At 45.6% G+C, this 19,231-nt stretch overlaps 1 protein-coding gene across 14 annotated transcripts in view; it reads left to right on the top strand.

Moving 5' to 3' along the window:
• The first annotated feature begins 1,230 nt into the window (after positions 1-1,230).
• LOC144166588 (uncharacterized) overlaps positions 1,231-19,231 on the top strand; it is a 152,050-nt gene continuing 134,049 nt past the window's right edge. For 4 of the 14 annotated variants that reach the window (XM_077696095.1, XM_077696094.1, XM_077696093.1 and 1 more), the window contains exons 1-2: positions 1,367-1,450; positions 17,862-17,915. Coding sequence is in view for 9 of the 14 variants with exons in the window: in XM_077696090.1 (XP_077552216.1) it covers positions 1,372-1,450; positions 17,856-17,915 (139 nt within the window). In the remaining 5 variants the exon portion in view is untranslated. Of the gene's footprint in view, positions 1,451-17,855; positions 17,916-19,231 lie in introns of all 14 variants that reach the window. The other 10 variants (XM_077696089.1, XM_077696086.1, XM_077696090.1 and 7 more) reach the window with 9 other exon arrangements.

Below are 19,231 nucleotides of genomic sequence, written 5' to 3'. Positions count from 1 at the left end.
CTTTTTCGGGTTTTCTGCAGGGTGTCATCGTTAGCCCCCAAGGAGCAATGAATACTCGCTCATTATGTTATGTACAATGTACGCGTGCCCAGCGGCTTTGCGGGGAAAGTCCAAGACTAGTGGAGGGCTCAGAGGCACGAGCGTTTGCTCAAACTGTTTTATCTAATTCGTTGCCACCGTTCGACTTGTGTGGTCGGGCGGGCAAAACGATAATTGAGAATTTGATTAACGTTATCGCTTCTCGGACGTTTGGCTTTCATATTGGAATTAAATATCCTCTTTGCACCATCTAAACTGTGCAACTTCTCGCAGCAAGCGATAAGGCGAGCTACCGTGCGGTACATTTCTTAAATAGCTCTTGTACCAGTTGTATCACGCCTCCGAAAGGGGGCAAATGAGTCCGACCCGACCGCGGCGAGGCGAATCAACGGTAATGCTTCGGTGCCGCCGCGCGGGATGCCTCCCTCGCTTGGCGAGGTATTCTTGCGTACGTTCGCTTGCCCAACCGCCCGCTTAAACAGCATGGCTGTAAAAATCGCCCAGTATTGTTGATGAAGGCGAATTAGTTGCGACTGCTACAAGATAGACTTTTTCAAAGAAAAAATCATGAGCACAGCTACGACTCATAAGAAACGTCTTCAGTGTAAGTAAGAAGAAAGAGAAAACAAATGCTACAGACTTACTCCTTAATTTGAAATTGCACATTTGCACTGCTATCCTTATTACCACAATAAAATAATCTGTGAATCTCATCGCTGTTTTCGCAACCTGGGGAAGGCTGTGGTGCTAAACATATACCAAAGTCTGCAGCAATTAGTGTTAATTAAGCGATACATACCATACTCGCCCTATAGAGGATAAACAGATTTCTAGCTACGAATACAACAACGTATAGTCAATTTAATCGAACTTGCGACTCAGAGCACTGTGAGAGGTTCAAGAAGCGTTGTTTGTGTTTAACTAATAAGAGTATCGAGGAATAACCAGTCTCTAAATGCACACAAAGGGCGTTATGAGCTAAAGTTCGGAGAACTGAGGAGAAGCATTAACAATCGGTGATCCTTCTCCCAGTAACGGAGGTTCCAACAAAGTGCTGTTGCCGCAATGTAATTCGTTTGTTGTTTTGTGCGCACATCTGATGCGTTGCCCACAAAACAGCATTGCCGCCGAAACGGCACGAAAAATGTTCTCCGTGGATATAGCTTGCACGGTAACAAACAACCACCCGTTTAGAAAAAGCTTTGTGAGATTTTGCGAGCGCCCACTTTCTCGCAAACTATGACGCAAGTTTAGTCCACTCTTTCAGTGCATATATCTATACTTCATGGCACTTTTCGTGCAAAAGAAGCCCTTGTAGTTCGATAGGCAAGTATGCCAGAGGCATACTGCGGGATGCACACCGCTCACATTTTTATTTTGCTTTGTGTACCATGGCTTGTTTACAGTGAGGGTAAGTATTCCCTTTTTAATGTGGTCTCAGAAGGAATTTAGAGTAGAAATTTGTTCTTTTTCTCAAATGAAACTTCTGTGCATGTTCCTAAGAAAAAAATGAAGGAAGCTCATACTAACGCGTTAGACTTGAAGGTAGCGAAGCTGTGCGCAACCTGGACTACCATCTCGACGGTTTAAGTGGACGATTGCACCCAATCTGTTATTTTTCGCTGCCGCAACGGACTTTTCTCCATCATTGTTTATTTAAGTGTGAGCTTCCTTTATTTTTTAAGAGTGATAATCATTGGACATGAGCTTAAAGGGGCGTACGCTATGACGTGTCTTTCTCCATCCGAGGAAGCGCTTCCGCGGTTAGGGCGAACACTGCAGTTTTATTTTGCCAATCTTGGCGTCTCCTTGATCACCTTAAGCGGACCGCCTGGCTTGACAACCGTCCGCCGGGTACGCCGGGCGGTCTCCGCGAGGCGCGCACACACATGGCTCGGCATTTTCTTGTTTTTTAACTTTGGCGCGGTCACCGCAATCTTAGCCAATCTCCTTAAGTGGATATGCTTGGCTTGACAAACGTGCGCCATGAATGCGTGGCGGCCGCCGTCAGGCACGCACAAACGAGCGCTCAGCATTCCCGTGCTTTTTAACTGTCGGGCAGTAGCCGCGAAGCTCGCGCTCACGTGCGCTCGTCATTTTCTTAGTATTTTTAACAAGGGACCCGCAAAATAACGATTTGCTATACTGATTAGTGTTAAAAACTGGTTCTCTGTGCCCAGCCACTCGATGACCCCCCCCCCGTCCCCGCCCCACCTTTGGTGCCGCCTTGCGAATGCTCCTCTGTGACTGTACGAGCGATAGTTCCGTTTCACTCCGGCTCGTCGCCTGTGGCATTCGCAATCGAGGATGCGGCGGCGGCTCGGCAAGGAAGCCAGCGGTGACGGAACGAAAACAGATTCATTCTTAGGGTCTTGTTCGGGAGTTTCCAGCCAAATCACAAGAACATTGGGTCATTTTTCCGTAGTGCGGCGAAAGCTCGTTAATTGGACTCTCAATAATTCGAATTCATGTATATTTAGAACTCTACAATTCGGTCCGGCTAAGTGTCCATAGAAACTTATGTGTTGAGAAGCCCGTTAATTCGAACGCGAGTAGCCTCCACCGCGGCTAACTTGAACTACGCCCCATCGCGCCGGCGGCTTGGGGCCCGGCACGCTTCCAGGGAAATGGCCTCGCTGGCTGCGCACCAGGCTTCGCCACCGCAAAGCAGAGAGCAACGGAGAGAGAAGTTAAATCGGGTAAAACGAATGTAAAACCCCTATGGCGGACGTTCGGAAGAAGTTTCTTTTGGGACTCCGTCGATGGGAACACGAGTTCAGGGTGTTAGGCGTGCTGACAAATGCTTCAATAATGATGTCAGTAGCGTAGAACCTGTCGGTGCCAGTGGCCACTAAATGGTGGCCGACGATGCACCAGTGCGGCAATCAATCGGGAGTAATTCTGAGTGGAATGCCCCCCGTCTCTTCTGCAGTTTTGGAGTACCGGAAAAGCAGGCCTTAGGCTACATTCGCTCGTTAATGCAAAAAGTTCTGGCTTGGGCCTTCAAGGATAAAGCAGGCTCCATTCGCTTCCTTTTCAAGCATTCAGTATTTGACGTGCTCTGCTGCTCTATAATCGCATTGTAAGCCTTTTGTACTTCACTTTCGTTGGTTTGAAATTTTAATAATTCGAAAGTAGGTGGCGTTTCATTGCAGTTAAAATTAAAGAACTTTTACTGTAAATGTGGCGCAACGCGCTGTAGTGTCATCGTGCATTCCTAAAAGCACAGTAGTAATCAGGATAATCACGAATCCCGCCTCTTCGACAGCTTTCAGCATTCTGAGCGTTAGCTTACGGAGACAGTCAGGTTTCAGGTTACTCGTAAAAAAAAATACCCGACGGCGTTAACGCAAGCCGTGGAAACCCCCGCAGGGCAAAATGAAGGAGCCTGTCGGCTATTTCAGTGGCACCGCCGCTTTTATTTTCGCTGCCTATATCAAGAACTTGACGAGCGTAAATTACTTTTGTCTGTATTGTCAGTTCTTCAATATTGAGGGTGCAGTATGGTTCTTATTTTGACCGCAAGCTCTGTCGCTGCACTTGAAGCCATTTTTTTGTTAGTCTTGTTACGCCAGTCTCTCCTGTAGAAGATCCGACGAACCTTTGTAGCGTGCTTTGACACTGCAGATTCAGCAGTTTTCATCCTCGTACAGAAACGTAAAATTTACAAGATGTCGCCTTCCACAACACACATTCGCGCAGCGTGAACTCATGTCAAATCACCCGCGCTTTATGAAAGTTGATAATGTCGTGTACGAGAAATTTCTCATTCCTATTTTCTACTTGTGCGGCTTCCGCAAGGGTCTTTAGAGGTTGCACAGCCTGGTTTTAATCATATTGGCGAAATATTTTGCTATGTTCATCACAGGCTTGCTGAACTTTTCCAAGCGCTCGTTAAAGTCTCTGTACTTTCAGTTGAAGGTGGTGTCGGTTTCTGTTTGTCTGCGAGGTATACTCAACCAGGTCAAAGGGTCGTCTAGCATTTTTCAGCTGTTGACCATCTTACCAAGCACTCCTCACCACTTGCACGCTATTCCAAGACTACTTTTTCTTGCGGCTGGTATTCAGTGTCTAAGCGTTCAATCTTGGGTTCTTCTAGACAATGAAGCTTTGCTTTTCTGCCGCTAATGCCGGTTTCCCGAAACTATCACTTGCGTTCACGCGTTACGTGGCGCGAGAAGCATAGGTTATCGCTCGTTGGAACAAGACAGCAACATGTAAATCGCCTGCGGTAAAGGGAAGCGAGCACATGATGTTCTTGTAGCTTGGCTGCGACTGGCTTCCATTGTCACTTCCCTGTCGGGAAATGTTACGCAGCGAAGTATTCAGGTGGTTTCCTGGGAACGGGAGGACGTTGCACAGTCCCCGGTTTCGCGAGAGAATCTGCTTGTAGAGCGGAGCGTAACATTTTTAAAACATTGCGTGCAATATATTTCATTCATTCATGATCATGATCATCTTCTTCCCCAGCCTATCTACGTCCACTGCAGGGCAAAGGCCTCTTACATTGATCTCCAATTATGCCGGTCCTGTGCCCTGCCCCCGTGCATTTCTTCTTCTTAATTTCTACTAATATGTCCTTAATGCGCGTTTGTTCCATGACCCACTCCGCTTTCTTCTTGTCCATAAATTTTACACCTATCTTCGGTTTCATTGCTGGCTGAGTCGTCCTCAATTTAAGTTGAACCGTGTTAGTGAGCCTCTAAGTTTTTGCCCCGTAGGTGAGTATTAATAAGATGCAGCTGTCATACACTTTCTTCTTCAGGGACAATGGCAGGCTGCCATTCATTATCTGAGAATACCTGCCGAATGCACTCCACCCCATTCTTATCCTTCTAATTATCTCAGCCTCATGGTTGGGATCCTGGGTCACAACTTGGCCTAAATAGATACATTCGCTTACCTCTTCCACAGCCTCGCCACCTATCTCAACTCTCTATGCTGTCCCGAGGTTATTGATCCTTATTTTAATTGTCTGCATATTAGATTTCCTAATCCATAAGAAAGGCGACATGAAGCACTTAAAAAATTACAGGCCGATCAGGTTACTGTTAGTCGTCTACAAGGTACTTACCAAGGTAATCGCTAACAGAATTTCTGCAACCTTAGATTTCAGTCAACCTAAAGAAGAAGCAGGGTTCCGTAAAGGTTATTCAACAATGGACCATATTCGCACGATCAATCAGGTGATAGAGAAGTGCGCTGAGTATACTGAACCCGTATATATAGCCTTCATAGATTATGAGAAAGCATTTGACTCGGTCGAAACCTCAGCAGTCATTCAGGCATTATGGAACCAGGGGGCATATGAGCATTATGTAAGAATACTAAAAGACATCTACAATGGGTCCACAGCTACCATCATCCTCCATAAGGAGAGCAGTAAAATACCTATAAGGAAGGGTGTCAGACAAGGAGACACAATCTCTCCAATGTTATTCACAGCATGCTTACAAGAAGTATTCAGAACGTTGGATAGGGAAAAGGTGGGAGTAAGGGTTAATGGAGAATACCTCAGTAACCTCAGATTTGCTGATGACGTTGCCTTGCTAAGTAACTCGGGGGACGAATTGCAAAGCATGCTTTCCGCACTGGACGAACAGAGTAGAACCGTGAGCCTGAAAATTAATATGCAGAAAAATAAAGTAATGATCAATAACCTCGGGACAGCACAGCGCTTTGAAATAGGTGACAAGGCGGTGGAAGTGGTAAGCGAATATATCTACTTAGGCCAAGTTGTGACCCCAGATCCCAACCATGAGGCAGAAATAATTAGAAGCATAAGAATGGGGTGGGATGCATATGGCAGACATTCTCAGATAATGAATAGCAGCCTACCATTGTCGCTGAAGAAGAAAGTGTATGACAGCTGCATCTTACGGGTACTCACCTACGGGGCAGAAACCTGGAGGCTCATTAAGAGGGTTCAACTTAAATTGAGAACGACTCAGCGTGCAATGGAGAGGAAAATGATAAGTGTAACATTAAGGAACAAGAAGAGAGCGGAGTGGGTCAGGGAACAAACTCGTGTTAAGGACATATTAGTAGAGATTAAGAAAAAGAAATGGACGTGGGCAGGGCATGTAATGCAAAGGAAAGATAACCGCTGGTCATTAAGGGTAACAGAGTGGATCCCTAGAGAAGGCAAGCGTTGCAGGGGGCGGCAGAAAGTTAGGTGGGCAGATGAGATCAAGAAGTTTGCGGGGATAAATTGGTCAAAGTTGACACAGGACTGAGGTAATTGGAAAATAATGGGAGAGGCCTTTGCCCTGCAGTGGACGTAGATAGGCTGCTGCTGCTGCTGCTGATGATGATGATGATATTAAATTTCAGGCCCATGGGTCTACTCTGTTTGTCTAGTGCGGTAAGCATGCTTTGCAATTAGTCCCCCGAAGTACTTGGCATGGCAACGTCATCAGGAAATGAGAGGTTATGCCGGTATTCTCCATTAACCCTTACTCCCACCTGTTCCCAATCCAATCTTCTGAATACTTTTTATAGGCGTGCTGTGAATACCATTGGAGAGATTGTGTCTCCTTGTCTGACGCGTGCCCTTATAGGTATTGTACTGCTCTCCTTATGAAGGGTGATGGTAGCTGTGGATCCATTGTAAATATCCTCTAGTATTCTTGCATAATGCTCGTCTAGAACCTGGCTCCGTAAGGCCTCAATACCTGCTGAGGTTTCTCATAATTTATGAATACTATATATAGGGTGAATGTCAGTCTGTGAATTACTTCACAGACTGGTAAATTTAACAGCCACATCGAAAAAAGGGTGGTTGCAGCCTGAACAGGTGACGGTAGGGTAAACGTGTCGCATAGGAAAAATATAGTCTTCGCACGAGGTGGCGCTCCATGTGAAGGCGCTTTCTTCCCATCTTCCACCCTGGCCAGTGTGTCGACCTATCCTTTCACGCGTGTTCTTTTGTTCGCAAGACGAATCGGAGGCCGCACCAAAAAATGGGAGATCGAGTGGCCGTGGTCTGTGTATCATTATCAGGCATCTCCAATCGGGATGCTTCTGAGGGGCACCTTAAAATTCAGCCTCTACCATGCGCTTCTTCGACGCCCGTAAAAGCTAGTGTAAGGTCCTAGCCTTATTTATCGAACAAGTGTGGACACTAGAATTGGCTATTTCTTGCTATGGGCTCAGACCCAAAAGGACGACTGGCTGCTTGCTTGTTATCTAGACTGGCACCCGTACATACTCGTCCTACATGGTTGTGAAGTAAAGCACAGCTCAAGTTTACAATGGTAGTGGTGGATATGTCTTGAACGGATTATTCCAGCATCAAGTGTTACTTGCCTTGTGAATGCTACTCCAAACCAAGGAGGTTGTAAGAACTTCTGGCGTGGAGACGGCTCTCGAGAACTGACGCCGACGGGCGCCATCTTGCCTTGGGCAAAAACCTCACTCCGTCGCAGCAGCCCAAGGAGGTTGTATAACTTCCTTGCAGCAGCCGCACCGCATCGGTCGCGTTCTGCCGGCTCCCTGCTGAGAGCCTTGCGGTGTTACACGCTCGCATGAGTGCATTTATGGCTTAGTTTGTCGTGAATATTCTTCGGACGCTACAAAGCTGTAGAAATCAGCAATGCTGTGCTCGTGCGTCGCAATCAGCTGCGCTAATCGTGGGAAGAAGACGCCGGGGATAACCTTGCGCTCAGTTCGTTTTGTGTCTAACGAGTACTACAGCGTTATTAGTGGACACTTTCCCACTATTTGTGCAGTATGGTGCCGATCCACCTACCTGTTTACGCACTTGTTCACGCCGATATGCAAATGTTTTCACGGTGGTCAGTAGTCGCACGACTGCGCGAGATCACGTGTTTATTTAATACTATTAAACAAACATGTGACCTACAATTAAACAATGGCAGTAGTGCGGAAGCCGAAATTGCAGCACACATGATGTGTCCCGCAATTTCTGCTTGCGCACAATTTATATGCAGAGTGTTTGCTCAGGTATATACAGGGTGATCAAAATGAAGTAAGCAGGTGTTTTTTCTTAAATAAGGCGCGTAGATTTACGGGAAGAGCCCGTCGGCAGTGAAGTTGTGCGCCCTGGGGGACATAGAATTAAGTGCTAACTATTGATGCCGGTGGCTTAATTAACTAACATTGTTTAATTAATTTTTTTAGTGGCTGCAGTAAGCAGGCCCGTTTGTATTGCAAAGTTAGACGCAATGGTGTTTCTGCGCAGTTTCATTCGGCAGAATTCTTCTACCGCATCCGAACTGCGAAGGTTAACTGACCTTCGCATGATTACGTATGTTAGACCACGATGACCGGCGCAGAGCTCCGCCCGTTTGTACCGTGTTTCGATAGCGATTCCGAGTACTGCAGATTGCGATAACGCCAGCCAATACGGAAAGGGCGCCAGTTATCACTTTTGTCTATGCCTCCACCCTGTAGTCAACCTAGTTAACCTAAAAACCATTCTCGGCAGGCACGTCACAAAAGTGTGTGGGATGGGCAGGTGGGGCTTCGTGCCGGTCCTCACTGTCTTGCATACGTAATCATGCGAACGGCAATTAGACTTCGCAGTTCAATATCGGAGTACAGATGCGCTTGAAGATTTCTGCTAAATGATACTGCGCAGAAACACGATTGCGCCTAAATTTGCAATACAAACCTGCCTGTTTACTGCAGCCATTAAACGATAATTAATGATTATTAGTTAATCAGGCCACCAACATCAATAGTTACCACCTCCTTTGTTTTTTCCTGGGTGCATAACATCACTGTAGAGTTGATTTTTACGGACATTTAAGCGTGTAATTATAATCAAACCTGTCCACTTAAAATTGACCACCCTGTGTAGTAACGACAGAAACCAAGGCAGTGCCGTCGAATATTTGATTTGCGCTCAGCCCGCCTTACGCGAGTACTCGCAGGGTTTTCATTGGATTTGAATTGTAAAGGCGAGGTTAGCCGAGCCATTCTGCTTAGCTTTGTACAATTCATTGATGCAATGCTCTCCCGCGTTCTTCGTCTCCGTGTTAATCAACAGCAGGCGCTACTCGCGTGCAAACGTACACGGTTAGCGAGGCTGCGAACGCCAACAGTAACCTTCGGTGCGCAGTTTTCTTTTCAATAGCGGGTTGATCGCGTGCGAATGTGCGTGGTTCCCGAAGTTGAGAATGTAATTAAAGGGACACTGAAGTGAATTTGTCAAGCTCCCGTTTTTGCTTGCACTGCGTAGACTGGCTCAAATTAGCACACTTTTCATCGTTTATTCGGTTGACAAATCGGTAATTATTTTACAAAGCGCGAAAGAAGAAAAACTACCATGCGCGGTTTGCGGCGGCCGCACCAACTAAAGCTGTGACGTTAGGAGGAGCGGGCACCGTGATTGGACGATGCCCAAGGTGAGCAACCAAACAAGTTTCGGTTTCGGTTTCGGTTCTGTAAAACACAACCGTTGGCGTTGTTGGATGGGCATTCTCAATAACTCAGTAATCATCGTACCGCGCTTCTGCCATGTTGTCAGCTGTAAAAATGCATAAAGATAAGCTTCCTAGGACGGATTGGAATCGTAGCATTCACTAGCCGAAACCTACGCAGTGCATGAACGCCCTCCGCGTACCCGCAGACGCCAAAATGTCATGCGCTTTTCCCCCATATTTGGAGCTTGCCTCCCTCATGCCTGTGTCATAAAAAGCGTGTTCGCACCAGGCCAAGGGTCCGTTCATTCTGGCCTGTGCCCACTGCCTGCAAGCAGTCAGTGCTTATGGCAACAGCACGCCAACGAGAACTCGCTAGCGCGCCAGTGCCAGCCTGCGCGCGTTTTGTGAACTAGTTCGTGGAGCCATGAACGTTGCGGCCCAAAAAAAGGTGAACTCAATATAGAAAACATCGGCGGAAAACGAAAAAGTTAACTTACAAAAAAAAAAAAGACGTACCCGCGGGGATTCGAACTAGTGACTTGCAAAATACTTGCGGTTGCATACCTAGCAACCCAGACCGCTCGGCCACGGAGCGGGCTCCGCAGGCGTTGGTAATATAGGGTATATATTGTACAACCAGTTTACACTTTTCTTTTAGTTTTGACATTTCAAGCAGCTTAGGTGACTATTTGTTGTATTGCGCTCTTGCAGTAAGCGTCGCCCGAGTTTCCACAGTAGCTCACGTCTAGCAATTGCATTTCGAAGACGGAAAAGCGTTCGCAGATGCGTAGTCGTGCTGCTGACCGCTGTGCTTCTTCGCCCAGCGCAAAAAAGTGCTTCCCGCACCCTAGTTTTACGCTGTACGGTTAATATCAGTTGATTTTATTTCCTTAGTACCTATATTGACTTCGCTGACTCTTGTCCCGCCTTCAAGAGGCCTTATATTTTCCTACTGGCATACCAGTCAGCGAAGCGTCGCATGTGCGCTTGTGCAGCGCTTGTGTGAAGCGACCTTGACTTGGAGCTAGATACAGTGTACAAACTAACCAAGTAAAGAAAGGCAAATTCTACCATTCACAAACGTGTCCTGGCTTCGTTTCAACTGAGCGAACGAATGGCGACGACCCGTCGGCGGCCGGCGGACGAAACGCTGGGCCGACTGACTCTGTCTGAAGGCCGGGGAGCCGTGCAGTTGCGCAGCCAATTGCCAGCTTATCCCCTCCTGACGTCACACGAAAACGCCGCAGAAAATGGGCGAGCGTAAAGAGAGGAGGACAGCATTTTCGAATTAATTTTTCTACTAAATAAAATCGCGTAAACGCGCCCAGGGTGGTCGAAACGTGGCCTGGGGACTCCGGACTACAACTTGCGCAAGTAATCCCGCAATGTTTACATATCACTTCAGTGTCCCTTTAAGTAACCTCCTGAAAAAGAGAACAAAAAACAGCGCAAGGGAGACACGGAATGTGCATCAATCGTATAGACTGTGTACCCTGAATAAAGAAACAGCTGTGACCAGCTTAAGGGTACTACACATACATTTGTAAAAAGGAAAAACTAGAAATAGCAGCGATGAACGGAAACAGAGAATTCTAAAGTGTGGGCCGCATAGTAACTCAGCATGCTGCTTAATTTGGCCTTGTGCATGTACCATCAATGGGGATGTCGTGTGAACCAAAAAACTTGCATGTCGCAGCACTGTTTAAAAACAAGTCGTCTCGATACACAGTTCCGACAAAGCTTGTTTGGGTGTGAGAGTTGCGTGATTAACATTAATAAATTCCCGCACTGCTGCTAGAAGAAGCAAGCGCCCACTAATCACTCTAGAACAGAGGGGTACAGCACTTTCCAGCGTGAAATGCGGTAATGAGCAGCCGTTTTCAGGCGGCACCTCTTGTCATGGTGTGTAACATGTAATTTTAATATTTAAGGGTCGGCCTATAACCTTACTGACACCAAATAAACGTTTATTCAAATGAAAGATTGATTTATTATGGCGTTTTAATGCACCGACGCAACGCAGACAATGAGGCTCGTCGTAGTGGAGGGCTCCGGATAAATTCTGACCACCTGGGCATCTTTAACGTGCGACGAAATCTCGAACACACGGGCGTTTTTGCTTTTCGCCTTCATCAGAAAAGCGGCCGCCGCGGCCCAAAATCGAACCCGCGTCTTTGTGCTCAGAAGCACAACGCTTCAGTCACTGAGCCACCGCGGCGGATTTTATTGAAATCAAAGCAATAGTGGTGTTTCTAGCACAGAACTAGCACAGAAGTAGGCTCTTCACCACGGCTCTTGACCAATTAAAGAGATGCAAACGCTAATTCGCTGCTCGAATCACGTCAATAGTTTATGCGAAAGGCGAAATAAAGGCTTCCATCAAATAACCTAATCGAACAATCCAACTTAGGTATCGGTATCTCCCGTGTAAACCCAAAGGAACACGCAAAACACTAAGCGTCCCTACCAGCTAAGCGCCCTTTCTACCCACGGCAATATGGCCGCCGACCGGTTTCGCCGGCTTCACGTCCCCGCGTTGCCGGCTATGGGAGCCCTCCACTCCAGAAGTTTTATACAACCTCCTTGCTCCAAACCAAAGCTTCTATATAAAGCTTCTCTATCTAATATGCTGCCGAGTTTTCTCAAGACGCCCACATAGCCAGGGTGAAAAATTGTGATAATATAGCAGCCAGCTTTATTCTACGCCGTATGTGAAACCAACTGCATGCCCCGCGTCGCCTATATTTAAAGCCGTTTTGAATGGCAGCGCGAACAAATGTTGAACCGAAACTAAGGTATGGAGTTACTCGAAATATTGTGAGGAATAGTAGTCAAGCTACTTGGCAGCATCAACGTAACGCAAAATCTTAAGTGACAGCTCATGCGCACGTAGGCCCGAATATGTTAGGAATCCTGACCCCATGCGTCTTGCTATTATACATCAGAAATCTTCTACGTAGCTCCTCGTCCCATTCGTCGAGCCTGCACATCGCCAGCTGACAGTCTTGCCTTTGGCGTAATTCACGAGCATGTGCTTCGGTCACTACTCTGTTATGGCTCTGCTCATTCACACAGACAGATGTCCAAAACCAGTGTACGACCGTAGGGATTCTACGCCTGAGTGAAACCACGTGCTATCGCACTGTTTAGACTTCAAAAGGTACAACCATTGAATCTTTTGAAATCCAAACTGAGTCGTAGGCTATTCTACCCGAATGTGAAAGTTGAAGACAGGTCATTGCGAGGGAGGTACTCGGTCCACCTGAAGGAAATTTTTGACTCGGTTGTTACATTAGGTTGGAGAGTTCGATTCCACATCCTAATATAACCCTAACTCAAACACCCATTTTACACGTTGACAATTTTCAACAGTACTAAAGAAGTACATTCTTTTTATCGGGCCGATAAAATTATTTCCTGAAATTGTTCTTGATCCCATCAGCCCCACAGAGGCCGAATGGGCAAAAATTATACGCTGCGGGATAATCCTTGTAGCGGAAGAACCACGCTAGGCAGACAGGAGTAATGGCTGCCCAAAATAGAGATGAACGCTTTAATGACAGATCGAGGCTGTTCCCGATAGTTATAATGATGGGCGCATACCCAGTGGAGGATTTAACAACCTCCCGCGCAAACAACGCTTACTAGTGTCTTGATTAGATTAAAGGGCTGTGCACCACATGCCAAACGTGGTGTCTGTTCGACATCCAGTTCAGGTGGCGCGGCGTACTGGCGTTCCAGAATTTTGCGCTAGTTGTGAGCTTGATGGCCTCGGGACAATGCTCGTGAATTGAGCACCGGTGGTCGTCCTACATTTTGAGAGGCAGCCTGGGCTGCTCGTACTGGTACGTGCTGATGATTCACTCCTGGAACGTCTTCGAATTCTCCACGCTTAGTCGCCTAACTAGAATTGCCAGGCTTCGTTCAATAAGGGTCATTTCAGATCTATTTTTGCTCGTCAAATTTTAGCTGGCTCCGTAGCGAGTCCTGATGGTCGGTCTACACCAAAAGGGGGACATTTCCATTCGCGGTGTCTTGATGTCTGCAGCCAACGAACGCTTCTGTTTTCGGTGGAAAGGCACTCGTAGCTTATCCTATCATTATATTAGGCTAAACAAAAGATCGCCGAATTCTTAGTCGGCTCGCAGCAGTTTATTTCTACTTTCACTCCCTCCCACGAGAAGATTGTTGGGGGATGAACCTTTAGTCCACCATCGTAAGTGTTTGCTTTTTTTCTGTCTTAATGTCAATCCTTGCAAAGAGTCACTGAATTCGCCAACTATTCAGCTTTGATCACGTCATGCCCCGTCGTGCCGCTTTCAGCACAGCCTGGAGTGGCCAAGGCGAAACGGACGACGACCAAAGTGTGCGCCGAGCTTTCAGAAACGTTTCCCGTCCCGTAGGTTTGTATAAATTGCACTGAAGGTGATGTCGAATAATTCTAAAATATTGATTGTTGCGATAGCCCTTGGAGAGCGCGTCTAGCGGCGTCCCTAGATCGGTCTTCCGCCTGTCGCGGGTTATCTTGTCCGTCGTTTTTTTTTTAAATTGACGAGTTCATTTCTGTAATGGATGTCAGCTTAATCTGCGGTTCTGCTGCTTCACAACCAGGCCTGGATTTTTCCGCCCAATGACCCAAATTACTGAGCAAAAGGGGTTCAACTTTTCTCACTTCAGTGAGATGAAAGCACTCACATTTGCGTCTGGGCACACCCTTCCGCACTCATTCGTCGGATAGGGCTGGTCAGCTTTGCAGAACTACCGGTAAGGACTCTTTTTTTGTGAGCTTTGGACTAACATATATACTCAAATTGAAACAGTGGAGGCTCCACGCCGTTGACTTCGCCGCATTTACTATTTACAATGCATTAAAACGTTTACAACGCATTACAAATGGAGTTGTTTCAGTTGACTGGTTCAAAAAAAAATTACTTTCAATGTTCAATGCCTGTCACTAATCAAATAAACCATTCAAAAATATGTGCAAACTCCTGAAAAGAGGGAGACAGGGCAGTGTATGGCGGGGCCGCGATAAGTCGGCTGAGGCGAAAAGATTAAGCTGCATTCATTGGAGATGTTGCAGTCAAGGACACCGCCGATTCTCTCCTGCGAGTTTTAATTTGAGTGCATGAGTGGCATGAATACCAATGATAGATTGCCCAAAACGTATCGGGTAAACATTTTTCGTTACAGAACACAAAGATTGCAACGCAAAACTCAGATACGATGCCAATATCTGCAGAAATATTGTTTAGTGCGAAACACTTTTACGCGAAATATCTCCGGAATTATTTCTTATAATTTCTGCTTTTTCAATGTTGTGGACGAGGAATGAACAAAAATCGAAAATATTTTCGATAATTGGCGGTAAACCTCAATTTCTGCAAAACAAGTTGGCCCCGAGATGAAGGTCTGTGATAGCCCTAGCGAATGTCGAAGATTTTCTTGCGGGCATAGTTGGACGATGCTGGCAGAGCAATTTGCTATGGCCTGAATTTGGCGAGAGTTGGAAGTGATGTTTCAGTCGGCGATGAGGACGACTAGCGCTGGGATGCTGGCTTGCAAAGCCTTAAAAATTCCCCAATGTTTCAGCACAAGAAGGAAGCTTTTTCGTGTGCTCCATAGGCGTCCTATTATTACTTTACCATCCGCACTGTTCATGGAGTCGTTCCGAAGAGAAGAGTTCGGTGTCTGATATGGCATTTAAGACAGGGAAAACTTACAAGGTCTCTGGTTGGATGGCTTCTATAGCTGGGTATCCTAACCGGTTAAGCTAACCACAAGTGAGCGTGTTGCTTGATGCTGATCGACAATTTAATTTGTTTGATCCATCTTCGCTGACGTTTGACTGATTTCAGATTTCCAACACGTACGTAGGTTAAGGCGTTCCCAGAGAGGGTCAGCCGCCAGTTTGGGTAAATATGTGTCTATTGGTTCATCGCATCGGGCAATTCCTACCTCACGTTGATTCACGTGTTGGTGTAAGCCCCAAAAAATTCCTTGACCTGTCTGCTTGATAGTACATTTTACGGAACGGCCGATACACATTCGCGGTTTCAACGGGAAAAAGGAATGTAGGTTGAGAGCTTCTCAAATTTGGGAACCTGGCTTCCTCGCATCCGACTACGGTGTCAATGTTTAGGAAAAAACCCCAAAAAGACGCCGACCAGTCCGAAAAATTATTCTTGGCGTTTTGGCTTGCTGCACAGAGTCCTTTTTCACTATTAACACGGGGACAAAACGTCAAAAATAATTTTTTGGAGTCGTTGGCGTCTCATTTTTGTTATTTACGCACCTTTACGGCCAGAGGGGATTCCGTCACAATATCGACTTCGGTATGGATGTTTTACTGTGAAGCCGAACTGGTTGCCCTCGATTCCGCAGAATACACATAGGACGGCATGGTTTCTTTTTGCCGGGGAATGTGTCTCCAGCAGCTGCGGGTAAGGTTGTACTAACTTCATGGTGCGAGCAGTATTAATTATCCGCCAAACAATGAATGTGTTCGATCGCGATGTAAGCCATTGCGGAGAAGTAGAACTGTGGCGGGGAACCTACTTTTGTGACGACAGGATATTGTTCGGACGACCCAGCTCAGTATCCAGAATTGTTTTGAAGGGAAGGATTTTCTTCAAGCCGACTGTAATATTGTTTTTTTAATGAATATTATTGCCCCTTCCGTTAGCATAAATTCGGTGACCACTAATTTCCATGGGTACCGATTAACTCTCCGCACGCAGCTTTGATTCAGACGAAACAGCAGGCTTTCTTTCTGAATTTACAATGTTTCGTCTTCCGAAATAGTGTTTGCTGCGTCATTGTAGTGATTCTTGGGAAGCGTTTTGAAGAGACGGGAGGATGAAATCACATTTTGGAGCGCAAGGTGACGGTAAAACCATAGTTAGCTTTCTGCGTTTTTCTGCGAAAAAATGCCGCCCTCTGTGAGGAGACAGACAAAACCACAAAAGAACTTTGCTAAATAGGATGCCTCTCGTAGAAAAGCTAAGGTGCCACAAACAGCGGAATGACGAGCGCGGGCGCCTAAGTCTAAATCAGCAGGAAAGCTTCTGCTCTAAATAGCATTTTCCTCTTCGTTGTCATAGCCACATTGGCGCCACCTTTTGCTAAAAACGTACCGTACCGGTGTTAACGAATCAGAGCAACGCATGTCGCGTGGCGGAGCAACTCTGTTTAACCCGAAAGACAAAAGCAATGTAAGTGTACCATTAGATTGTTCAGGGCTGAAACGTAGAAAGTGTGCACGTAAGATCAGTACCCTGTCGTACTTTAAAATGAACTCAAGCGTAGCATGGCAGCAGCATCGAAGACAGCCGTTTTTTTATACGCTGCTGATTGCAAGAAAAAGCAAACGAAGTAAAGTGTACGTCCTCGCCCAAAGTCTACGAACAATTTTCGGAGAGAGGCATGATAAATTCTAATATGACCAATAAATATCAGCGCCAACCAGCCGCATACCATTCCTTCGGGTGTAAAATATTGAATTGGATTCTCAATTTCGTTAGTTTGCATCCGTTAGTTTGCTTCCATTTTGATTCGTTTGCTTCCGTTCGTTTACTTTTGTTAGTTGTTTGCATCAGCTTTCCGTGTATTTGTACTAGTCATAACTATAGTTGTCACGTTATTGCTGTGCTTCTTCAAAACTGAAAGCAACTAAGAAGAATGCAGTACTTCTATTTGGTGCCCTGTACTCATACAGCACAACCTAAAACGGACCTTGTGGAGTGGGAACACTGAAGGCTAATACTTCAGTCGCAATATAACTACCACGCTCTCGATCGCACAACCATACACAATATGAAAACACCATCGCACTTTGACATTTCTTCCTGTCTATACGAAATAAAAATTACTGCCATCAATAAAAATGTCTGGTAGTGTTCCTGTGATAGTAGCTTCTCTGAAGGTAAGGACAACTAAAGATCGGAATGCAGGCAATAAAAATATTTAGGCAATGCGAGTGCTTGCGTAGTCTCCTGGAGTTTCTGTGTATTAGCCTAAAAAACGTTTTTATGTGCCCGAATGGCCATCCTTGTTTATTTGCTACGAATTTTTAATGATGAAAAGATTATGAGCATTTCATATTTTTTATTCGGAACCTGTTTCTAACTCTCCAAGCCTTGGAACCACATGGTGTTTAGCAACGAGGCCGTTTCGTGCCGGGAAAAAAAGTACAACTTGTTTTATCAATGTTCTTTCGTCGTGCAAGTACGGGAGGAATAACGGCTTCTTTTACCTTGATGCTGTGTGCCACTTTAATCTCCTAGCCACTAAACCGTTCAGTGGGGAGTTTGCGGGAAGTAAAAGTCAGGTCTTCATCATGGTCTACACCTTTCTTAAATGCAATGCTATGAATTTTAAAGTTCCTTTTCCAATAAGTTTTTTTATAATTGCTCTGTTTTCTTCAAGTTCCAGGTGCTGTAAAATCTGGTTCCAAGGAAACTACTGCAAGAGCTAGTTTGCCTCCTTGTGAGTTATTTTCTTTTCTTCAGATCTTTAATACATTTATTTGTGCCTCTATATTTTTCAAAGTTGTCATATTCAGAGTAAAGCAAGTAAATCAACAGTTCAATGCCTAGGAAAATTCGAGTCTACTTTTTTGCTATTTATACCCTTTTGCACAGCTAAGTTTTCTTCACGTTTATCCTCTATCACATTTAAATGACAAATGGCCGGATAAAATTTTGATATTGGGCCAAAGAATGAAAGTTTCCTAGAGGCTTCACAGGAAGCCGCGGCCTAAGAATTCCTGGCTGTATCGGATGTCACCCATGTCAGATAAAATGGAGAGTGCCCGCTCCGTGACTGCATGTGCTAGCTTTTGGTAGTTGTTAGCCAAGGTAAAGCACTGTCTTTAGACATGTGATATTTAGGCAGCATGCCTGGAGCGTATGGTAAATTCGCTCTCTAAGGGCGTTAATAATGGGGTGGTGTGTAGCAGTCAACATGTGTGTTGTATGGAGAAGGAAAGCTTTATTCATAACTTAAGATAAAAGGCCGAGCTGTTAGTCTGTTACAAGTTATAGAAGGGCGGCATGCTGAAAGAGTTCATTATTTTACGAAATCTCGCAAAGCATAAAGTGGATAAAGCGAGTAGTTATCCAAGTTGCATTAACGACTGGCTTTGAATTTGGCATTGAATTTGGTTTTGACTGGCACAAAAACGTGTTTTACTAATCAAACTTATTCTCATCATACCTGGAATGACACAGGCTAGTAAAATTTGGTTAATAATGGAGGGTAAAACCTTTTCCACTGTGTAAAGCTTATGAATAACTTTTATCTTTCACTTTTTATTAATACCCCGTTATTAGGTCTTTCGCGAATTTCATAATTTGTATTTCATCATTCCCGTTTGTTACTATGGGCATTGTTACACATGCGGCTCGAATTGATTCTGACTTTTATATGTGTTCTGCTCGAATTGGTCAACGACATTTTTGCTAATTCTGAGCCATAAAGTGTAAGAAACACCTTTTGACCGCGGAGCGCTTTTTTTAGTTCTGCCGTGGAGTGCCGAAGTGTGAAGGAAAGTGGCACTGAGGCAAGAAGACCATGAGCGGGTGTTGAGGGAGTGCGCCTTAAAAAAAATGTGGTCCCGCGAATCGAAACCGGGACCTTTACGCCGTGAAGCCGGCAACCTAACCACTGGGGCTGAGTACTGGGGAACAATAACACGTGCAGCCAACTGGAATGAAAAAAAGGTTTTCTTGGCACGCAGTGTGCCACACCTCCAAGGAATAAACGCCATATAAGAATTTCCCCAGGTATCAAAGCCAGATGCG

The sequence above is a fragment of the Haemaphysalis longicornis genome, unplaced genomic scaffold (genome assembly GCF_048455015.1).
Source record: "Haemaphysalis longicornis isolate Haplotype H1 unplaced genomic scaffold, Haemaphysalis longicornis Haplotype H1 scaffold_18, whole genome shotgun sequence".
Taxonomy (NCBI): Eukaryota; Metazoa; Arthropoda; class Arachnida; order Ixodida; family Ixodidae; genus Haemaphysalis; species Haemaphysalis longicornis.
Note: the sequence above shows the minus strand (reverse complement) of the source record. Positions and strands in the feature narration are given on the sequence as shown.